The sequence below is a fragment of the Pituophis catenifer genome, unplaced genomic scaffold (assembly GCF_029215685.1).
Source record: "Pituophis catenifer annectens isolate HBS135680 unplaced genomic scaffold, rPitCat1.0.hap2 SCAF_3, whole genome shotgun sequence".
Taxonomy (NCBI): domain Eukaryota; kingdom Metazoa; phylum Chordata; class Lepidosauria; order Squamata; family Colubridae; genus Pituophis; species Pituophis catenifer.
In genome coordinates, this window is record NW_027256883.1 from 177,848,642 (window position 1) to 177,873,124 (window position 24,483).

Consider the following 24,483-nt stretch of genomic DNA (forward strand, 5'->3'; position numbering starts at 1 on the left):
TACTAGGAGCATGCTGTTTGGCTATGAAGGGACCAAGGGTTTTTGCATGTCCCTGGAGAAATTAAAAAGAATGTTTAAAAATGATTCTAGGAGTAGGAGAGAAAAGATAATGATAAATTCCCAGAAAGTCCCATGGTAATCTAGTGAAGCTCACTTGATTGCTGCTTTTAAATATTACAAACTGCCTATAAGCACAGGCAAGAGAGGCAGAAACGGAAAAATATTTTGAGCAATGGTGGGCAAATGAGAGTAAGATTACATACAGCGCCAGCATGCCATTATTAGCACCCTCAAAATCAGATGAAGATAAATGCCATGTGACAACCTTGTGATTTAACACAGAAAAGGAAACAAAACTGTATTAGAAATAATTATTGTGAAAACATTTGGCATAAAATGTGTAATCTTTCATTTTTGCAGGGCAGAGGAGTGTAAAAGAGGTTTTGCCCTGTTTGAGCTTCCAAATTTAAAGAAGTTAATTTTGAAAATAACTGTGGCAAACTAATTTAATTCAGTGTATTTGCTTCTTGGCGAAACCTGAACTAAATCACAATGAAAAAATACCTATCTAAATAATATAACAATTTTAGCGGAGGGGGGAAGGGAGAGGAGAAATGGCAACTCAATATATATAAAAGAGAAATAGTTTAAAAAAAAAGTTCACAAACCTGTAATCAGTGCAGAACTGCCACAGGAGTTCACAGGACCTTAAGCAGCTGAATTCATGCAAAAGGCTCTTTCAAGAACACAACTACAAAAAATGGATCATTTCTCCCTGAGGAATTAGCAATTCTTTAAAATATACAGAAGGATAGGCTGGGCTGTATTTCACAGATTCCATGAACATCACAGCATGAATAAGAAAAGCTGTAATGTCTCACTGATCACAATAACAAAAGGGTGTTCACATGTCACAAGGAGCCTAATCAAGGCCTTCTCATTTTCATTCTGCTGTCTCTCTTAAATCTGCATGCTGATGCGCAGAAGTACAACAGTTCTCTATTATTTGTTCCTTTACATACACACAAATAACTATTTTACATATTATTTTATAGGCCAGAGTTCCAGCCTATGACTTTTCTTTTCTTTTCTCTTCTTTTTTCTTTTCTTCTTTTTAGCAGCCATATCCAAAAAGTGAAAAAACACAAAGTACACGGCCTTGATAGATAGAAATAACTAAGACAAACACCACTGTAAAAGGCCTTGGTGCCTTTTTTCATGGTGGAAACAAGGAATGTCTGATCCTCATTCTTCTGTTACTCAGCAATAGGTTGAATTGGAATTCAAGACCCATGGAGAAAATATCAGAGCAAAACAAAAAGAATTTGGTTGAGGCCCAGTATTCACCACTTGATGGATCATGGTGTTGAAGGTGGTTTGGGAGAGGGGCAGGAACCTTGACTATCAAAGCTGGCTGCACGGCCATGCCACTGTGGAAAGAAAAAAGCAGCTGATTTTTTAAACATTTTTTTTAAGCAGTTCACAAACTAATTTAGTTTTTCTATCTGTGCTTAGACACCAATTAAACCCCTGCATAAGTGGGTAGTCTCATTAGTTTAAATTTAAGAGAGGACTCAATTACTTTCATGCATTTCTTTCCATGGACCTAGTGGCAATCTTCATTAATATGCCTGCAGGAGTGTACACACTGGAAAGTAAGTTTGGATTGGATTCAGGCTTAATCATGCTTACAGTGAAACCAATAAATAAGTGGAGAAAAATAAAAAAAGAACTACTGGTTTAAATGTTCTACACTAAGGATGATTAAGTCTGGATTTAAAATATATTGCTTTCCTAAATGGAGATCAGCATTTCTGGGAATTTTTTTTTTTTTTTTTTTGCACTATGAGAATAAAACAGTAATGTCTACATTTTGCTGAATTTAAAAATTACAATGTAAAATGGGGAAAAGATATGATGTAGGCCAAGAGGGATTATGTTTCTTGCCCAGCTCTTCATTATTAAAAAATACAGCTTCTGAAAGCTATAGACGAATTAAGAAGATGATGTCTCTGGAGGATAGTAAAGATTCACAGATGTCCACATTGAATCATAGGATGGAGATTATTGATACAGGCTCTGAGAAAGATAAGGTTTATACTGGATAACAAACTGAATTTAAGCAATCAAGGAAAAATTTCAATATGCTAGTGAGCATGCCTAACACAATTTACAAAATCATAATTACTGTTATATATCATTTTCCCCAAATTTAATGTTTATAATTGAAAAAAAAACCGTAGAAATTCTAATCCACAGGTTTTCTGTTATCAAGACAAAGGTGTAGAGAGAGAAGATGTAATAAGATGGCCTCTGTAAATGCAAAAAGGGATATATTAAAATATTCTTTCTATTCTTCTATAGTCTTCTGCTTGTATTTATGTACTAAGTGTTGGTGTCATTTTATATAACTTGGCAATTTTAGATGCTGCTGTTATTATTATTATTATCCTTGGGATGGTGACAGTGTTTGGTGTGTGGTTTTTCTTTTGAGAGCAGTATCGGAATTTCATTTTAATGTGTACCATTGTGTATACAGAAAAAAATGACAATAAATGTTATCTCTACTCCTCTCCTCTCCTCCCCTCCCCTTCTCTTCCCTCCCCTCATCTCATCCCATCTCGCCTTGCCTTATCTTATATCATCTTACCTTGTATTGTCTTTTTGTCCTGTCCTGTCCTGTCCTGTCCTGTCCTGTCCTATCCTATCCTATCCTATCCTATCCTATCCTATCCTATCCTATCCTATCCTATCCTACTCTACGTTATATTATCCTTATTCTTTCCCAATTTCGTGCTCTTTTATGATTGATGTCATTACTCATAATCCCCAGCTAACATAGTCAAATGGTTGAAACAAAATATATATATAAAAGCTTCAAATTACAGAAAGCTTTCCTATAACAGAAGGAAAAAACAAGAAAACCAAAGATTTTAAAAGTTTTCTAAACAAAGTGGAAGAAAAGAGGACGAACTGAGGGAGCGAGCAATGATACAGCAGCACAGAAAGGACATAAGCAGAGAAAGGGGGGACTTTAATGATAAGAGAACATTAGAAGAAAGGGCAAAACAAAGCCAATGTAGAGAAATCAATGCATATTAATAAGGCAGAACAAGGTCCCACAGAGACCTTATCAACAAAATACTTTGCAAATATATTAGTAAAAAGTTATTAGAAAGGAGGGGGGAGAAGAGAAGATGGAGAACTGAATTCTATGCAAGGATAAGCAAAATGATGGATGAATGATCAGCAAATTAAGATTACTTAGCAGAAAAGTGTGCAGTTGAATGAGAGGAATGTAGCATGAGTAAAGATAAGATTTGTGCTAAAAACAGTTGACAAATTGGTAAGGACTTAGAAAAGAATTAAAATGAATCAGGGAAGGCCTCATTTTGTCTACAATATTATTAAAAAACAAACAACCCTCCCCCAAGCAATATGAATCAGAAAACAATACAATATGATGACCATAGGGGTTTTTAAAGTTCTAACCCCATAGGCCTGATTACCTAAAAAAGCCTGAAGTATCCATAATCTATCCATAATACTGTAGATTAGACATTCCTACGATACCATAATTCAGAAATTACATTCCCAATGATGGTTAATATTATTCATAAGTGCTGCTACCTTTGTTTCATATTTTAGCTTAATCTGGAATGATAAAACTTAGTCTCTGAGCTTCAATCCATTCCTTCTCAATCCATAATATATGAATAATAAGTAAATCTACTCCTGCATTATAATGTAATTGAAATATCTGTGGAAACATTGGCAATAATTGCTATATTAGCGGTAAAACTAATTTTATTTAATTTTTTACAGTGTAATACAATAGGAGATAATATAATTACAAAAGATTAAAAGGCCTTACTTAATTTTAAAAAATTAAATCACACACACATACCTACACAGTTTCTGTCATTTCACAATTCTCTAAATTGGCATGTCTGCATGTATTGGGATCATACTTCCAGAATCCCTTTATTCATATGGCTTGAAATAGAAGATATATGCATAGCAGGTGCTTCTTCTAAAGTTTTTAGCATTGCCTGGAGAAATGCCTGCTCAACCTTTGCCCCTCCTGGCTAATTAAATCAGTCAGCCCCATGATTAAGGGAAATAATTACTTGATTGATGGCAAAATGTTTATCCATTTTTAAAGAACACTATTAAAGAAACCTTCAGTTGACCTGAAAGTAACAAATACACCTTTTCTGATTAACCCATCATGGTCTTCATGCTGGGCAACATCTATATGAAACCACTAGGGGAAGCCATCTGAGTCTTTGAGTAGAACTTCTGGAAATATAGTGATAGCAACTATCTTTACCGATTCTTACCATTTAACTTCAAATAAGTAAATATTTCAAAGATTATCTAAGTTTGATTTCAGGCTAAAAGTAGACAAGATGAAAGTATAACTAGACAAGATGGTTATGTTCTTCATAAATAGGGACCCAAACATTTATGTTGATATTCCATGTCTTTTCAATGGAATTATGCTTTCCCTGACAGACCAGAACCAGAATAATGGTGTACTTCCTGACCTTCACCTGACTTTAGATTCTCAAATAGCGGCAATAATCAAGATATGTTTGTACAAATATATCTGCTACATCAGATGTGATTATTCCTGAATTGATTTTATCTGGCAATTATTACCCATGGCTTGATTAAAACTTAATTCTGGAACTACTCTGGAATAGTATAGCTGATACAGAGTGCTAAGAGTGGTACAAATTGGTACAGATTATAAAAGGGACAGATTACCAACATAACTGTACTTTTTTTAAAGCAAACTGTGATCATTAGATACATCATGAAATTTCAGTGCCCTTCAACAAGTTTCCTTATCTTACTCAGAAGATGTTTGTCCTTAGTTTGCCCTTGAGTTATTTTTTATTTTACTATACTGAAATACAATACAATATTGTAAAGTATACAATATTGTATACTTTACTATACAATATTTTTTTTAAAAAAATATTGACCTATATCAAATCTAAATTTGATTTTAAATTATCTAATTTGTAGATAATACAATTTAGTAGGCTCCATTTCCTAGACATAAAGTCATTGCTGAAACTGAAAATTAGATCAGATGTGGAAGTAAATAGCATTGTGTGGCATATGGCTTAAGCATACTTACAGGCACATTCAGTTATACATTACTGGCAATCTGTTTTACAGTTATATAAAGCAGTTTCAAGTAAATGTTATGCAAGTTTCTCAACAGAATTACTTTTCAATCATGGCACTTGGAAGGCCTTCCCTCTAGACCAGGGGTGTCAAACTCGCAGCCCACAGGCCGGATGTGTCATGCGCTGGCTACACCCATGCCTGGTTTAGTGAAGGGGGGAAAGTGACGCCATGACGATGCGAGTTTGATACTCCTGTTCTAGACTGTCCTCATCACTGACAGCCTTCTAAAAAGGCAAACTTTTATGGAGAGATTTTGGGATATGATTTTTTTTCCTTTGGTGTTTTACACTTGTTATTCTGTGTTAATTATTTCTATACTATTATTATAATAATTATTTATATTTTGTTTAATGTTATTTGTGTTTTGCTTTTACTATATTTATGTTTTTAATTGTTAACTATTCCACTCTGGATATTTATTGTAAACTATATGTTGTACAATCCTCTGAATCTGAAGCAGCAAATAAATATAATAATAACTGACTAATTATGACCCATTGGGGTCATAATTGCAACTTTCCCATTGACTTTGCATGTGGGAAGCTAGGTAGGAGCATCTGAAATCAGGATCACATGGCAGTTACAGCTTTACAAATAAAGCTGGACTGAAGGTTGTGGTAATTTTAATTCCACAGGAGTAATGGGTCCCAGATTTTTACACATCCTTTACCTTAGCAGATTTTAAGTACGTTGATTAAAAAGTTGTTGCTTTTTAATCAATATAATGTATTGTTTGGGCTAATCAAGTTTCAGTAGTACTGTATATAACAATGATAATAATTATAATAATAGCAATTTATTGCTGGCATTATTAACTAGACACAAGCTGAATTGGACAGTTTGGATTGAAAAAAAGAAAGCTAATGACTATTTACTATGTGTTACATTGAGATAGTTTTATTTACAGATCTGTGGGGAGACAGTGTACAGGGCATCAGCAGGAGGCAAGGATGACAAGAGACATGTCATTGCATCATCACACAAATTATATAAAGAACTATTAAGACAGCGTTCCCTAACCTTTGCGGATTGGCAACCTGGCTGGAGGAGGAAAAGGGGAACCTGGCAGTGTGAATGTTGGGCCAGCATTCAGCTTGAGTCACGCGCATGCACGTGCAGCTCAACTTTCAAAGTTTAGCTGCGTGCACCCATGTGTATGTGTGATCAGCTCACCGCTCGCAAGAGACAAGTTGCATGTGGCTCATGTGGCTCAATTGCGAATAGGCCATGGTCTGGTAGTGGATTGGGGACCCTTGCATATAAGAGATATATTTGTATAATTCTATATTAAAAATGTAGAGTATGAATGTACTAGGGTGGATTTGTGGCATATAAATATGATTACATATTGTATATCTTATCTTTCATCCAAAAAAAGAGGTGAATTTGGTTTTCCTTCAGCATTTCACCCTCACATGTATCCTGTGAGGAGAGTCAGACTGAGAGAGAAGCCCCAATATAAAATCATGTTTATTTATTATTATTATTTTTTAATTTGATTTATATGCCGCCCTTCTCCACTGACTCAGGGCGGCTTACAGTGTGTTAAGCAATGTTCCTGATTATCTTCATGAATGAATGGGAATTTCAAGCCTACTGTCCCCAATCCTAATTCAACATTCTAGTCACTATACCACAAGGTCCCTAGAAAGAGATGCAGTTTTTTCTCCTTTAATGTCTTTCATTTCAAGAATGCAAGAAGTAACAGAGGAGATGGTCTCTACAAGTAGATGAATCTGTTCAGCGCACAAAATTAGTTTCATATTGATCTTCTGTTAATAAAATGGATTTCTCTTATACAAACCATCAATTTATAGAGTAAACATTTTTAAAAAAAAATCTAAGAAGTTATTGTAAACTGTTTTTGTTTAGAATAGTTTGAGATTGATTCCATGTATGATTAATTTCTTTCTTTAGATGTTTTCATTGTTCTAATATACATAAAAGAAATTACTTTTGATCAAGCACCTGAGTTATCATTTTGTCTCAGAATAACACAATAGAATCACAGAATAACAGACTTGGAAGGGACCTTGGAGGTCTTCTAGGCCAACCCCCTCATTAAGTACTTGATGTATTTTTTAAAAAATAAATCAGTGTCAGTCCCAAAAGTTTGAAATTGCCTTATTAAATTGTAAATGTTTTATAGTGTTAAATTGATGACAATCTGTGGCAATGTCAGATATAGCCAAGCTCTTTCTACAGAAATCTTTGCTAGCTCTTTGCCCATCAAGGTTTGTTTAATTGTTTTTAGAAATTGTTATTATACTTTTAAATAGATCTCTTGTGTAAAGAATGACCCTTGTCTGATACCTTGGAATATTTGGAGGAAGGCAGCATCATAGTAGAAAGGGAATGGGACGGTTCTGCTACAGGCATCACTGCCTTGGGGACATTCAACCCAGTTACTGGACATTGCTGTTGGCAGAAATACATAAAGGGTCATTTGCAGATATCAATAGGGCATTAGTGATTAGCACTAAGGAGTTGTTTCAGCTTGGTTGGGTCAAATCAGACTCACAATAGACTTCCTCATCTAGTACCTTGCAAAAATGTTACAAGTGCAACTTCTAAAATTCCTTTGGCCATGTTAGTGGAAAGTTTGAGAATTACAACTACAATGCACCAAAAGGTACCAACTTAGGGAAGGATGATTACTAGAGACTGCTGTCATAGTTCTAATGAAATTCACAGTCTTGCCACTGCAACCCAGCTGTTACTTTTTTCCATGCTAACTCCCTTCCCCATTTTTCTTGGATCACATCCTATGCAATTGCAAGATTAAAAAAAACCCATGAAACTTTAATCAAAAGCAAGTATAAATATCTTTTTTGAATATTGACTAGTTATAATAATAAGAGAACACATGAAATACTATACATGAGCAATTTCAATCTGGCCACATCTTCTGTCTTTCTGCTACAGTTCATATGTAATATAAGAAAAAAGAGATAATAGAAATAAACTCTTACTATGATCATTTGATGTATCCCTGTTAATCCAATATATATGGTACCAGAGAGCCAGCATGGTGTAAGGGTTAAAGTACTAGATTAGAAGTGAGCAGAGCCGGGTTTCCTAACTCTCCTTAGGTACAAAAACTAGCTGGGTGACCTTCACTCTCAACCTTGATCAGGTTCTGTGACAAGCCAATTGAAGCCAATGCATTGTGTTATGCATTGGTAAATTTTTCTGGGAGAACTAGGAGAGAGCAGTGGAATTAGAAGCCAACCCTGTAATCATGCAGGATAAATGCTAAGCAAAACAACAATCCAACATGTACCAAATTAATATTAATTTCTAATTTCATGAAGAAAAGTAGGGGTATCAGATCTGCTTTGCAAAATTACAGGGGACCACATGACTGTAGAAAAACGTAGAACTTTATTTCCTGCTATCTAGTCATCGTACAAATTTTTGCAGTTCAAATTTGGTAGCCCTAAATAAAAAAAACACTAAGATTTTCAGTTCACATTCCAGAGTCCTCCTTCCATATTACTGAAAATTATGATAAATCCCATCAACAGTTACATTGTAAATAGTCATTAAATTGCCAGATGTTAAATAGGTTTATTTTTGGCAGATGTGAAGTGGTGTTTTCAACAACATAAAGGCTTGCAGACTAGATCTCAGTTGCTAAATCTGGTTCAAATTTTTTCACATCCACAAAGGAACAGCAAATTGTGCTATGTTTGGTTTGGTGGTTTGGGATTTTTATTCATTTATTTATTCATGAATGCTTCCCAACCCTGCATATTGCTCAGAATTTTTCTTAGCAGAAGGAGATCAAAGGAGTACATGCTGTACTTGAATCTAAAGGTAGTGTCTTGTTATAGTAATTAGCACCCGTGAAAGCTTACATCTCGATGAGGGGAACAAAGTCCTGTATTTTTTTAATGTAGAATTTCCAGACACAATTTGTTATGTGACGGCTGTAAATTCGGTCCTACAACTATCCTTTTTAATGGTGTCAATAACTTGAGCCTCTTCTATTTTTTGTCTTCAAAATTAAAAAAAAAAGTATAAATATGACCAGTTAATTGTTTAGAATTCAATCTTGGATTTTTTAAAACAAATATTCCATTCTTTCTAATGCTTTTGATGGGTACCAAATTCTGTAGTGAAGAATTGAGTAATGCTTTAAAAATTACAAGTGATGATAGAAAGTGCTATAGAAGAAAAAGACTCTGTAAAATCCTTCCCCTTACTTTCAGAGAAAATTCTAATGGATCAAAGAATAAAGGAAAACATAAAAATGAAGGAAAATATTGAATCCAGTCCATCTAGCTTTGATCAAAGCTTTATCTGGTTAATGATTTTCAGATGTCTTATACTGCTAGAATGTGCATCCTTCTTGCTAGCAGATAAATGCTTATTGATTATGGCAGCAATCCTATCTATATTTACTTGAGAGTAACCTTGGGTACACTTGGGGGGATTTATATTTGAAAAAAACACAGTAAAAGAAAGATTTTTTGTCATGTAAGAGAGCCTCAATTAGTCCTTACTTCTGGCACATGATAAACACACTTTAGGTATGCATAAGATACTTTATGAATATAATTTAAAATGCATTGTTTTATAATTGTACATGGCATTTAATATTGCTGCACAGGAAGTTGTCAGGTATCATCATGATACAATTTGTGGATATTTCAAGTGATATTTCAGCACTCAATTTTAGGTTACAATTATTCCTGAGCCTCTTTAAATAATGTGGGGGTGATCATTTTATCAGATGAGCACTTAATATAAAATATTATAGGTGCAATTATGCATTTTTTTCCCCAAACAGACATTTGCATTTATATAAACTGAAGCCCACAGTATCATTGATGGGATGGGAGGAAGATGAGGCCAAAGAACTCAGCTTTCTAGTACGCATTTCCAACCTTCTTTCCAGAGAAAATGTTGCCGCTGGAAGCATTTTAGTTGGAGACCAAAAGATGGACACATCCTTTTTCAGGTGCCAAACTAGAGTGGAGCACCACAAGCTTTAGAGCAAGCATAGGAGAAACTGAGCAGCATACAATGTGCTTGACCTTTAGTATGTGGAACAAAAATATAAAATCTGATTCCTTCCAAAAGAAGTTGGGATAGATTGCTTTTGGAGATTCTCAGTCATCCAGATCATGGTTGCCCCAAAGGTGCTTTTTCAAGAGGCAACTGGACTTTTTTTTCCCTTCCTTGAAGACATTTAGTTTCTTATGGATGAGAACTAGTAATCAGCACGGGTTTGTTAAAAATAAATCATGTCAAACCAATCTTATTTCATTATTTGATAAAATGACTAAATTAGTAGTCTAGTGAAATGCTGTGGACATAGTATACTTAGACTTCAGCAAGGCACTCAACAAAGTAGAGCACAACCTACTTCTTGGTAAACTAGAAAAATGTGGGATAGACAGCATCATCACCAGATGAATTTGTAACTGGCTGACAAACCATACTCAATGAGTAGTCCTAATGGTACTACTTCTACTTGAAGGAAAATAAGCAGTGGGGCAGCCCAAGGTTCTGTTTTAGGCCCAGTATTCTTCAATATTTTCCTAAATGACTTAGATGATGGAATAGAATCAAATTTGCAGATGACACTAAGCTGGCAGGAATAGCCAATACCCCAGAAGACAAACTCGGGACTCAAAAAACCTTGAAAGACCTGAACAATGGGCCCTATCCAACAACATGAAATTTAATGTGGAGAAAAGCAAGGTTTTACACCTAGGCAGGAAAAAACAAAGGTACAAGTACAGATTAGGTGAAACCTGCCTCAAAAACAGTGATTGTGAGAGGGACCTTGGAGTCCTCATAGATGATCACTTCCTCCTGAGATCCGAACTACCCCCACCCTATTGGCCTTCTGGAAGACCTGGCTTTTCCGGCAGGCCTGAGGCCATTGATCTCACTGTTACAATCTTGCGAGATCTGGCCATGAATGGATGTGGTGTGCATGGACTTTTAATGTTTTTAAAATGTTTTTATAATGTTTTTTAATAATTTTCCTATGTTCTTTGTTATATTATTTTTTTGCTGTAAGCCACCCATAGTCCCTTGGGAGTTGGGCGGCATAGAAATTTGATAAATTAAATTAAATTAAAATCACTTAAATATGAGCCAGCAACTAATACAATCCTTGGTGATATAAAAAGAGGTATATAATCAAAATCATGTGAAATATTATTACCGCTTTATAAAATCCTTAGTAAGATCACACCTGGAATACTGCATTCAGTTTTGGTCACTACATTACAAAAAAGATGTTGAGACTTTGGAAAAAATTCAAAGAAGAGCAACTAAGATGATTAAAGACCTGGAGACAACAACGTATGAAGAATGGTTGAAGGAATTGGGTATGGCCAGTCTAGAGAAAAGAAGGGCTGGGGGTGACATGATAGCAGTATTTCAGTATTTGAGGGGCTGCCACAAAGAAAAGGTGGTTGAGTTATTTTCCAAAGCGCCAGAAAGCAAGACAAGAAACAATGGATGGAAACTAATCAAGGACAGAAGCAAACCTGGAATTAAGGAGAAACTTCATAACGGTGAGTACAATTAAGCTGTAGAACAGCTTGCATTCAGAAGTTGTAGGTGTTTCATCACTGGAGGGGGTTGTTTTAGAAAAGACTGGACAAACCACCTGTCTGAAATGATATAGGGTCTCTTACTTGAGCAGAGGGTTAAACTAGAAGACCTCCAAGGTCCCTTCCAGCTCTATTTTATATATACTACATAAATGTACATATGCATATACAGATACTTATAATTAAAATTTTAAAATATGAAGTTAAAAGCTAACACAAACTAATAAAGTAAGGGGGGAAACAAGAAAAAGAAATAAAAGGAATTCCTCTTTCTAATCTAATCAGAAACACTTATTCAACTCCTTGCCTAGCCTCTAAATTTAATTCTTCAGTCTGCCCTAATCTTTAGTTTGGGATTCTTTGGATGTGTTAGATTACAAATATTATACTTTTAGGGAACTATGTAGTAGAAGGTGAACAGAAGGAGGAAGGGAAATTTTTAATAGCAAATGGCTAGAGTATATTGTTCTGGAAATTGCAATGAACAGCAGCTGCAATTTTGGAAATGTTGCTCTAGTCTACAGAGCTGGACTTCATAAAAGAAAACAAAAGCCCATGGAAGCCAAGTTTTTTTTTTTATTTGCATCTGGAAAATATCTTTGGTTCCCTGGGGCAGCAAGGTAATTCAACTATTTATGTATTTGATTTAATGAGCAAACTATATCTTGTTTAAATGAGTTTCTGCTTCAGTAGAGATTCCAACCCCTCCTTCAGAAAATATTCACATCAATTCTTTTTGTCTTGCTTGATCTACTTCTAAAAGAAAAAAACAACATTTTGGTGGGAGACTAACTATCATGGTGGGATACATCACATATATGCATCTGATGTGCTTATTTTAGAAGTACAATGGTTTCTTATCTCTGTTGGATCTTCAGCAGCCTCAGATTCACAGATGACAAGAAGAGATGGGGAACTGGAGGGAGGGGGTGAGTGATGGGAAAGGCCTCCCAGTTTGTTTCCTGAATTTTAAGATGATTTATATAAACTGAGATTGCTTCCAAGCACAAAGCTTCTTTTGTAAGCAGCCAAAGGACACACTCCACTTACTATCTTACCATGCAAATCAGTTTGCTTTGTAACTTAAGGCTGTTCATTTTTTAAATTATTATTATGCTATTATATTGGAATAAATGTATGTGTTTTAACTGCACTTACTGTTTATTATATGTTTAATTCTGTATTGCTGTTATGCTATATATTTAGTATATTATATTGAGACATATTTTTTTCTAAATTCTTTTCTTATGAGGAACTGCTTTGAGATAGATGTTATTGGAAAAGGAACATACAGCAGATACTGTATGTTCGAAGCTTTTTAAGGTAATATGTTTTTTAAGGTAATAAGATGGCTTGATAATTTCATAATGTTGCTGATTGTCTAACCAGGACAGGTTTTTAATAAAGTTCTCCCTGCTTTGAATAGGTTGCTTAAACCAATTCTTGCTGAATTAGCAAGCAATTTATTCACTGAAGTTCTTGAACCTTCTCAAACTAAATTTAGGATTACCTAATATTCAGTCAAGAGCATAGGACTAATTCTGTCCGGAAGTTCTTTTCCTCAAAATATGTTTTATTGCATATAAAAAGGAATGAAACCTCGGTTTAATGGACTTTGATTTAGCAGACATTCTAAAACATTTTAGTTTTTACAGTTTAGATTTCACACCCGTTTAATGGATTAATATTATAAACTGGTGGACATGATGACAGAAATGGATGTGAATGAAATTTGGATTAATAGTCATTCTGTCTGCAGGGACTGTAAAATCAAGATTTTACTGTATTAAAAAATAATCATTAAAGCTCTGCCATTAAATATTGCACTGTATATCTTTTATAAATCTGCAAGATATATTTTCTACTTGAGTAGCTTTTTCTATTATCAAATGACTCATTGCAATGAACTTCCTCTTCTTTTTAGTTTATCCGATGGGTTTTAGCATGTCATATCCATCTGTGACAAAGCAATATTTAAGTATTAATTGCAGCTGGATTACTCATCATGCCACTGTTTCTGCTTGCAATAGTTTATTTAGAAAAAAATAATCTACAGTCAAATTTTTGCTTAAATGCAGTAGATCTCAAACATAGCAGGAACTTTCCAAGAGTTTTTTTTGCTTCTATAAATTTCCCACCAAGCCACTCTTGTGGCTTGAGCTCATTAATAAAGGAAAGGATTTAGAAGTTGCAAATTGTTTCTCTGCTTCTAGAGTATCTATTGGACACGTATTGAAGAAAATTATAAATCTTTACATACCTCCTTAAAGGATTTCTTCACTTCTACGAGTGGATGCCAATGTGCAATTGGTTTACGTGGATAAGCCAACATTTCATTCCAATGGTCTCGGCCTAGTCCCTCAGCATTGTTTGCCACACGACAAACCCCAATAATCTCATTATGGCCAACCCTGAAAGCAATAATCACATGTAGGATATTTTTAATACTTTTATTCTCTTTTGGCAATTGACTCATTAACCCTATGAAATTTCTTTTATTCACTAGGATCACTTTCTGGTTCTTCAACATTTTATTATTGCTTTATTTCTCTTTCTTGGCTCAATATATTTTTTGAGTAGGTAGTGTAATTTTTTCTACAGTTGATCTTCTATCTTAGCAAAAAATGTGTATTTTAAATTATAATATGCATTCATTAAGTATTAATAACCCCAAACATATCCATTCTAAAAGAGTCCATACCATTTCTTCATGTCCATGAGTTTCTCTCTTCAAGTAGCAGCTAAGTGAGACAGAGAAACTCAAGAAAATGATACCTTATCACAGATTAATCTGATTGAGATGCTACTCTAAACAAGAACACTGAATATTAAACAAATAAGGCAAACTTTATCCATGATTACTCAGCATTAATTCTAGACCAGATTCTTGACCTCTTCCTGTCTAAAAGCCATAGAAGTATAAACCAGTCTTTGTTCCCAGTCTTTGTTGTTACGAAAAGAATGAACTAAGGACCTCAGTTCAAAAATAATATGGAGAAGCTAAACAAAATTTGTGTATAGAGTTATAAAATCTGGGCTATAAAAATATGGACAACAAATAAATAACAGCAAGAATATGTTCAATATTGTAGTGGTTGTCTAGATTTCTACAATTCAAATCTGATTGATTTATCAGAAAGCAGTGGAATCATGTTAGACAAATAAGCAGCAGTGTAGTACACATATTCCAGTTATTATATATTCAGTTGTAAAACAGAAATTCCAAGTCTCTCATAAAGAATCAGTTTCTGAGTCCTCTTCCTTGCTACTAACGCATGCTGTTGAAGACTCTATTTCAGCAAACTGAAATTCAGAATCCAAACAGAAGTGGGTGTCCAATTTTTCCTTAGTATTAGAAATTTTGTGGAAGGAATTAACTCTAACGAATTTTTTAAAATGTAAAAAAAAAAAAAGAATTCCAAACATGCCACCCCCAAAGTCAAAACCTTAGGTAAAACAGGGACAGTGACTTTATTCTACTTGCAATCAAGATATGGACTGTTTTTATAAGTAGAGCTCCTAGGTAGAACTTATCCTTTCTCTGAGATTTGCCTGCATATCAATTTTGAAAGGCCTTCTCTGTACCTAAGAATTATGGCAGAATGACAATTTTGTTCTGGTGATCAATATAATTAATCTCTATGGAGAAAACTAAACATGTTCTTATCGGAAACAATGGAAATCCAGAACTGTGTTCACCTGCTCAATAACAGAGAAACAAGAATATACAGTATACAATTTTTCTGAGCACAAAGTACATGTAATCAAATGAATCATACCATGAAATGTGAATGGGGGATAATGATTCAGATGGGATTTGGAGATTGCAAAGACTCTCACTTACCGGTCATAATCCATAACTGATATAAGCAAACTGACTTGATCCATGTTCTCAGGAGGGATATCAAAAATTATTGCCTCGTTATAGGTAGGATTAAGTGTATTTCTTTTTATAGTGGTTTTCTTCTTTTTCAGCCTCCTTCCATCACAGAGCAAAGATACTTTGACGTACGGATCTGGTGAACAGGGGAAAAGCAAAGAGATTATAGAACACTTTCTAGTCTCCCAATAATTAAGGGAGTTCTCTGCAACATACCTAAAATTGAATAATAAACATATTGACAGAGAAAAGCAGAATTATGGTGGCAAACTTGCACTTTCAGCCTGCTCTTCTAAGTCAAGCTCAAATCTGTATGTGTAATTTCATCACCACATTCATTTCATCTTTTTTTGGTAACACTCTGGAAATGAGATCAGTCAAGATTATCTAGGTGCCATCCAGGGACCTACAAAAAGAAGAATTCCTTACAAGTATATAATTCACATATATGTAGGATCTGGATAGGAAAAGTGAAAAATGGTCAGAAATTAAAGCTTGATAATATGGACCCCTTTTCATAAATTAGGATTCTTTTTTGATCGTTCAAATATGCTATAGTTAATTAAAATGAAAAAGAAAAAGGCCTTTTCTGTAACTAAGAATTATGGCAGAATGACAATTTAAAGAAAATTTAAAAATGAGGGGAAATCCTGAAAACGTTTCTCTGAAAAATGGGTAAGATTAGTGATCATGGCATGCTAGCTGATTGTTGAAAGAAATGAAAATTGTTCTAAAGAGAAAGCAGAGCTGAATATTACTTGGAGCTTGGATAACAGCATCAAACACTTCAAGAACGTGGTTCAGATTCTGCTTGTAATTTTCACTTGAAAATGTTTTCTTAGCTAGATTTTTAAAATTCTTTAAGAGTATACTGTAGCTCAGTCAAAACTATTAGCTTCAATCTATGTGACAGGGAAAGCTTGGTTTGTCAACTTTAAAATGTAATCCCAGTTCTCCTCTTTAAAAAAAAAAAAATCCAGTGGAGGCTGTCTACTTAAAGTATTTGAGAAAATAGGAAAAATTAACCAAGACATTATTTTTTCTATTAGAATTTAAATGGGCTGACCACCAGTCTGGATACCATCTGGTTTTAAGTATATCCCTGCCCCCCTTTTTTATTTAGAAGTGACTTGGTGACCATAAATCCAGGTCCAAAAGAGTCTCCATGTACTTGTTTATGTTTTGCTCATCTTCACACTATATACTTCTATACAAGGATATCAACATCTTTGATTTATAGGCATCCCTTAGCTCCTTTGCTGTCTGCATCTTTTCAACATCCCTTTTGTTATAAAGATATATGTCAATGAACTGTTTTCATGAAAAGTAATTTAAATGTTTTATTTTTCAGCAGGGAAAAGAAGCAAAGAAGAAAAGAGAAAATAGGACAACAAGAGCTTACTAAACTGACTCTTTCTGCATTTAGCTTCATTCCTGTTAATGTTCCCTGAGCCCCTCAAGACCTAAGCCCCTCAAGGCTTGTCATCGGGGGCTCAAGGGACCAAAGATATTCTAAAATGGCTCTATCATTCTGTTTAATTTATTCTCTCTGATGGTTGCAATTTTAATATTGACTATTTTTAATAATTGTTTTCATGTATTTTTGTTTTATTTAGTTGTTGTATGCCAATCGGATGAGTGGCCATATAAATATGATAAACAAGCAAACAAACAGCCATTGCAATATGAATACAAGAAAAAATTGCTGTAGATTTGGAAGTCCCAATAATTATAATAATTTCCTGGACTGGGAGACCTTGCTCACAATCAGTCATGCCTTGGTCACTTCCTATTTGGATTACTGCAACATGCTTCTCATTGGCCTGTCCTTGAAGAGCCCTGAAAGCTATCACTAGTTTAGAACATGGTAAGATGGGCAATGGTGGGTGCTCCTAAATTTTCCCATGTTACACTTTGTTATGCGAAACTGCATTGTCTTCTGGTTTCCTTCCAGGTGCAATTCAAGGTGCTGGATATTAGGTTTGAAGTCCTATATGGCACAGAGCCAGGTTATGAGAGGAAATATTTTTCTCTAAGGACATCTACCCATTTTACCTGAATAGCTCCCTTCCCTAAAAACTGCCACTGTATGAGTTCTATGTTTTTCTGTGGCAGCCCCTGCCCTATGGAAATTCAGCAGACTCTCCTTTCCCAGACTTTCAAAAAGCATTTCAGATTTGGCTTTTATTGGGAGCTACAATCTTATATGGTGAGTAGCCATATAAATGTTTTAAATCAGCAAATGAATGAATGAATGAATGAATGAATGAATGAATGAATGAATAAGGTGTGCCTCTGCAGAACTAGTGAACAATTTTCTTACTTTGAGACATCAATTCTCAGTGATTCTAATGTATCAAATGCCAGCTGAGAAGAAATACCTGTCTGCTTAAACAGCTTCATGGTTAGTGCAGTCATAGATTATATATTTGTCAGGAAAATGCAAACACTGACACCTGGAAGCTGAGGCCATTAAAAATGATTATGACACTGAACCAGGTATTTACACATGGAAATTTCTCAAGGGGAATTAAATTATATCATTTTCCCTTTAATTCATGGGGTATATTTACAGACCAGAGCTTCTACTGTACTATTCATTGTTTTTAAAAAAATGTTTCAGCAAAGAACAAGAAAAATATTTTAAAAACAAGGACATAATTATACACTCCGCACAGACTCTATAAAACTGTAGGGTCTACAGGATAATGTAGGTTGTTCACAGTTTGAAACCATTACCCAGTCATTGCTTCTTTGCTATCAGGCTTTCAGCTAGAACAAAAGTGTATTATGCAAGTCAGAGAGACTTTGGACCTACTGAACGCAAAATTCTCTCTGTCCACTTTTTTGAGAAGTGGTGAAACTATATCAGGAATGCTAGGCCTGCCTTAAAACAAGAGAGAGAACAACCGCCACAGTCCATCATGCCCATCCATCTTCTCTGCCTAATGGGAGCTTGGCTTTGTCCTTTGCAGTTCTTTTGGCACCAATTCTCAAGCTCTTACCCATACAATTGAGAAGAGAAATCTGTTTGAAAATTTATGGAACAGCCTAATAATGATTGCTGAATCTAATCTAAAACTATAATGATGTGTGGAAATGCTCTTGGGAAACAGAAGGAAGAGCCACAGACTGGACGATAGGTAAGTAAAAAGAAAACTCAGTCCACAGAAGGAGAGGATGCATGGGAAGCGTTATAGAAGGGACCCTCCCCAGTTTTCAGAAAAGTAAAATGAGGGGAGGGGACAAATTCTTTCCTTTCTTGCAAGATAGTGTTAATGTAAGAATTCTGCTTCTTGTCTGGACTACCTCGAAAGCAGTGATGAAATCCAAATTTTTTTACTACTGCTTCTGTGGGCGTGGCTTGGTGGGTGTGGTGTGGCTTGGTAGGTGTGGCTTGGTGGGCATGGCAGGAGAAGGATACTGCAAAATCTCCATTCCCACCCCACTCCAGGGGGAAGGATATTGCAAAATCTCCATTCCCACCCCACTCTGGGGCCAGCCAGAGCTGGTATTTGCCAGTTCTCTGAACTACTCAAAATTTCCGCTACCGCTTCTCTTTCACCCCTGCTTGAAAGACTAACAGAAACTGAGACCAAACCAATATCTTTTTCATGTTGTCCATGCACCTTAATGGGAAAGCACAGAAATGGTGAGTACACATATAACAAACATTAGGCAAATTTGAGTCCTAAGGATATCAGTTTATAGGTGCGTGTGTATATGTGTATGATAAAATTTAAATCAGTTCTTTTTTTCTAAGGAAAGACTTAAAGAAAAGTTAGCCAAATTAGAAATGTCTGTCTGTCTGTCTCTGTCTGTCAGCTATCTATCTATCTACCTATCTATCATCTATCTAATATTCTAATTTAATATGAAAAAAAAAGAAAAGGAAAAAAAAATTAAGTCCTTCTAAGTTGCATAGATCTTGTGACAGTTTCAGACTTTCATGGAAAACACTTGATCTCCAATCAAACAGCACTAAGTAGCCTGTTTATGCATACCACTATTTTCTGCATGTTTCTGGAAAATATTTATATTAATCCATAAATAACTTCATCAGAATCAAACAAATCACTCAATCCATTTAATAATGCATAGAAAATTCCCTTAAGTCTTAAAGGAGTAATAGTGTCACAGAAACATCGCAGAAATCAAATATGACTACCTTGTTCAGAGAAAGGAAACACCTACCTGAGTATCCAGTTATATCCATTGCTTTGAGATTCCTGCATTTAATGACTGTTAGAGTGAGGCGACCTGCAGTTGGCAGGTAACAAAGGGAAAACATGATCTCTCCCAGGTCCACACTTTCCTTTAATAAAAGAGAGAACATAAAGCATCAGAAAAAATAAAAGAATTTATTCTCACTTGCATTTTTTTTACCTTGTCTACACTTTCTACAGCTCCTTGGTTTTCTTTACCTCCTACCTTCTCAAGGTAACACCAAGACTTTGTTATTTAATAACCTTTGAAAATGTTTCATATGCTGATAAACAAAGATGCTGAGATAACTATTTATCTATCAGAAAATACATATGTAAAGTGTGCAGCAAATTTCTGCACTATTCAGATCACCTTGAAGAAGTCCTTCAATGATAGACAGCCTCCTAATTCATACACATTGGCGTTTGGTTTCATTAAGGTATAGATTTTTGGAGTCATATAAAAACCTAACCATTGATTCATCAGGTGAATCAGGAAAGCTGGTCTTTGAGACCTTTGATCTCCTATTTGTAAAAATGAGATAAATTATGGATTAGAATTATAGGATTATAGGAGTGCCAGATAAAAGAAAATCAGCTTGTACATGATATATAAATATTCAATATATGAAACTTGCAGCCTTCAGAGCTGTCTGACCCTGTGGTGCTACCTGGAAATGTAGCCAGAAGCCAATGAAAGCATGGAAGAGCATGATCTTAAATAATTGGGAAAACAGGAATAGGCTGCTAACTGGGAAACTAGAGAGAACAAAATTTGATCCTTGTGCCATGCACTGGGAAGGCTGCAGAAGCAGAAGATCATGTATAGCCAGAGGTGGGATTCAAATAATTTAACAACCGGTTCTCTGCCCTAATGAACAGCTGGGTAGGTGTGGCTCAATGGTCATGTAACTGTGTGGGCGTGGCCAACTCAACGTCACTCATGTCGATGGGAGCTTCGCCTTAGCTGTTACAATGTAATAAGGGTTAACCAGAGAGGCAATTTCTGTAAGCAGGGCAATAAAGATTAGGCTAGAAACGACACCAGAATGTTTCCTTCCTGCCTTCCTTACAGGATTAGCCCTGTAAAGTGGAATAAAACAAAATAAGATTTCTTCCAACAACCGGTTCTCCGGACTGTTTAGAAAGTTAACAACCAGTTCTCCCGAATAGGTGCGAACTGGCTGAATCCCACCACTGTGTATAGCCTTATAAGATACAACCCACAATGTTCAGGAGATTTACCAAATGACAATATAAGGAGCTGCAGGAATCAGAAGTTTCTGTGCTATTTGTTGCTTTCCAGTAATAGAACATTAAAATTTTGAGAAAGCAATAAGGAACTGAATATTTAGCTGTAGGTTAGCAGCACTATGTACTGTATTTTTGTTCAGGAGTTTGTTCCACTGCATTTAATGAAAATTATTCTGAGTCTCAGGTACATGAAGACTTGGCTTCAGAACCTTAGGCTGAAAGACAGGCACATGGGAGCATGTTTCATTGAGTTTGATGGGATTTATTGTTGAGCAAACAAACAGTAGTTGGTTGTACAGCAATTTTTACTCTTGTTAAACATGAAAGCAGCACAATTCTCATATGAGTTTAGATCGGGGTGAAATGCTCCCTTTTCGGACTGGATCGGGCGATCCAGTAGCGATTGTGGCAGGTGGTTTGGAGAACAGGTAGCAACGGCGGCACAAGACTCTGCCCACCCGCCTGGGTGTTGTTACTTCCTGGTTAAAACCATGTGTTTTTTACCCTCTGCGCATGCGCAGCTTTTGCGCATGTGCTGCACATGCACGGCTTGTGCACTTCCGAAGCAGTAAGGAAGGTAAGTAGATTTCACCCCTGGTTTAGATAACAAATCAAAGGAGTTTAAGGAGCTCTAGGTAGATAGAGAGCAATGGAAATCCTGATATATATTGGACAGTTCAAGTTACAGGTCAACAAGGTAATTCAAGAAACATATGAACTATAGAAAACATAGACCTGAGCTAATAAGCATCCCATTTTGCCTGCTTATCTTTGCTTGTTTTAGAAGAAACTCAAGGCAGTGCATGATTAGAGGGTGTACCCTGTGTATTTTGCAATCAGCAGTGGACAATCTCCCTTGTCTTCTTCTTGCTCACCTATTAACCTGTCAAGCCTCTACTAGATCTGCCTTCACGGCAACAAAGACCTTTACAGGTGTTTTGGCCTCCTCAAATGTCTTATTTTATCTCTTCATTTTCTAGCAATGGAACAGTAGAAAATGTCTGCTGAAATGAGGTTTAAACCTAAGTAGGGTTAATTAATATGCTTCAGTGTCAACACTTACTAGCCAACATGACTTTTGGGGGAAAAAAACCTTTTAGAAAATACCAACAAATTTAAAATTGCTAAATTGTGTTGTGACCTGACTTAAAAGCTTTCTGGGAACTGACAAGCTTTTCAGGGTCATTTGAATTGTTTTTCCTGTGATTTCTTGTAAAACTCCCCTTTGTGACATCTTAATTTTAAGAGGTTGCTTTTCTTTTGATCAAATAAAATTAGTTAAGGTAACTATGCTATAACATAGAAACAATCAAAAGACCTATTATACATATATTTTTGTTTTGCCAAGGGTCAGCCAATGCTAGGTGCCAGACAACTGGTCCTTTGAGGATCCAGAGACAATAAACACACCAGTGAGTAAGGAGATTTCAAGCAATGGAGATACTCCAATGCTCTGGGTGCAAATTACTGCTGAACACCCAAGCCTGTGCTGAGAGGCTCCCAATCTCCCAATGCTTATAGATCTGAATCCACTGCCTGGTATCTGGCCAGAATCTGACACTTAGCAAAATAATTTGTTTCTTCAAACCTTTCATTATCTCATCAAACCTTTTTCTGAAGACAAGGCATTACACTAGAACTATCTATTGTATTCATATTAATCCTTAAAATTTAAATCTAACTCGTGAGGGGGGGGGAATCAAGGTCTTCTGTGTAGCCCTAGGTGGCGCTCTGTAACCTTTCTGAGATATGCGGCATCTCTATGGATAACTTAAAAATGTGACAGGATAGAGGCCTGTTGATTGCTACCTGATTAAGTGTTTAACTTGATAAATGCATTTATTTTACTACCAATATCTCACATTGATTGCTTCACAAATAAGTTTTATCAAAGATCACAGAGAAATTTCATAAAGATACTTTCCTTTTTTCATTTTATAATGACAGAACCAACTCTTATCTAGCAAGGATTTCAGATGTCCAGCATGATAACATTTGCATTTATATAAAATTTATGTTCGTTGCATTAAATCTTTTATTTACCGTATATTCACACTTGTATTGCAATATGTTCCTGTGACATTGAATTAATAAGCAACATTTTTTCCTTCACAGTTTTAAAACATCAAAGGTAGGATGCAATAGAAGAGGAAAAAAAACTTATCTACCAGCTCATTAACTTGAATCTTGCTCTTAGAATTTAGAATAAATATTGATTATATCTTTTGATTAAATATTTTCTATATCATAGAAAAATATTAATTCAACTGAAAAGTTATAATCCTGCACAAGCACAGCACACAAAGATGAGGTGATCAGTCATGGCTGATTCTTAAGATGATCTTTTAAGGAAAGGGATTATTTGAGTAAACTGGATATATCCCAGTGCCCTCCAATTCTTGATATACAGCTGGAGCAATTAATAACAGGATATTTTCCACTCATGAGATTAAAACCAGTTTTTAATCAGTCAATTCATAATGCATATCTAAAATACTGCATTGTCTAGAAAGTTCTTTAAGCTTTCATTTGCTGCATTAGCAGCTACCAAATATTGTTACTTCAAAGTAGTTTCACACAAGCTCTATATATACATATTTCTGTGTGCAGAAATCACTTCATGTTACTCTTCATTTGGAGCCAAATGGTTATACAGTATTATTGGCAGAAAGTTGTACTTCACGTAGGGGTGTCAAACTGGATGTGTCACGTGCAGGCCACACCTGCCCCAGCTCCGGAAAGGGGAAAAAATGTCGCGATGCGTCATATGATGGCAACATGACACAGCAAGTTTGGCTCCCCTGACCTAGAGGGAGTGCTCTTTCCAGAGTAACTAGATTGCGTGGACATACTAGTCAGTACATACTCATTTACAGCATCAGATATAATGAACCTGGCTGCTCAGTGTGTGGCTGGACTGAGAGAACCATTATATATTTCTAGTATATTCTAATGAGAAATGTTTGAGCTAAATTGAGATTAACATGTTAAAAATTCTACTTTAGAAGAACTGAATCCCTTCCCATTACTCAGTGATGATAGCTGGCAAAGCAGTTCAACTTTAATCTGGGCTGCAATCAGTGAACATTATATACTTACTTCCAGATAAACTTTTGGAAGCCTACACAATGTGGTTGACTCATCATTTTGCCTATGTTCATACTACTTCATCTTCTTTTCCTAGCTCTAAGCCCAGGGAGATTCAGTTCATTTAACAATAGAAAGGAAAATATTGCTGAGGAGTCTGTAGAGCATTATACATCGGATGTCAGTGAAAACAAATTTTGAACTAACAATTTTTGTCAGATCATTATGCAGAAGTGATGAAACTATAGCATGCAACAATAGTTCACATGAAATG

At 35.4% G+C, this 24,483-nt stretch overlaps 1 protein-coding gene across 1 annotated transcript in view; it reads right to left on the reverse strand.

Annotated features, from left to right (window-relative positions):
* Positions 1-1,358: 1,358 nt before the first annotated feature.
* The window catches only part of SYT6 (synaptotagmin 6), a 172,849-nt gene continuing 149,724 nt past the window's right edge, over positions 1,359-24,483 (reverse strand). Inside the window, exons 4-8 of the mRNA XM_070939858.1 lie at positions 19,858-19,978; positions 15,628-15,799; positions 14,044-14,194; positions 7,519-7,623; positions 1,359-1,430 (exon numbers count right to left, since the gene is read on the reverse strand). Coding sequence (XP_070795959.1) covers positions 1,359-1,430; positions 7,519-7,623; positions 14,044-14,194; positions 15,628-15,799; positions 19,858-19,978 — 621 coding nt within the window. The remainder of the gene's footprint in view (positions 1,431-7,518; positions 7,624-14,043; positions 14,195-15,627; positions 15,800-19,857; positions 19,979-24,483) is intronic.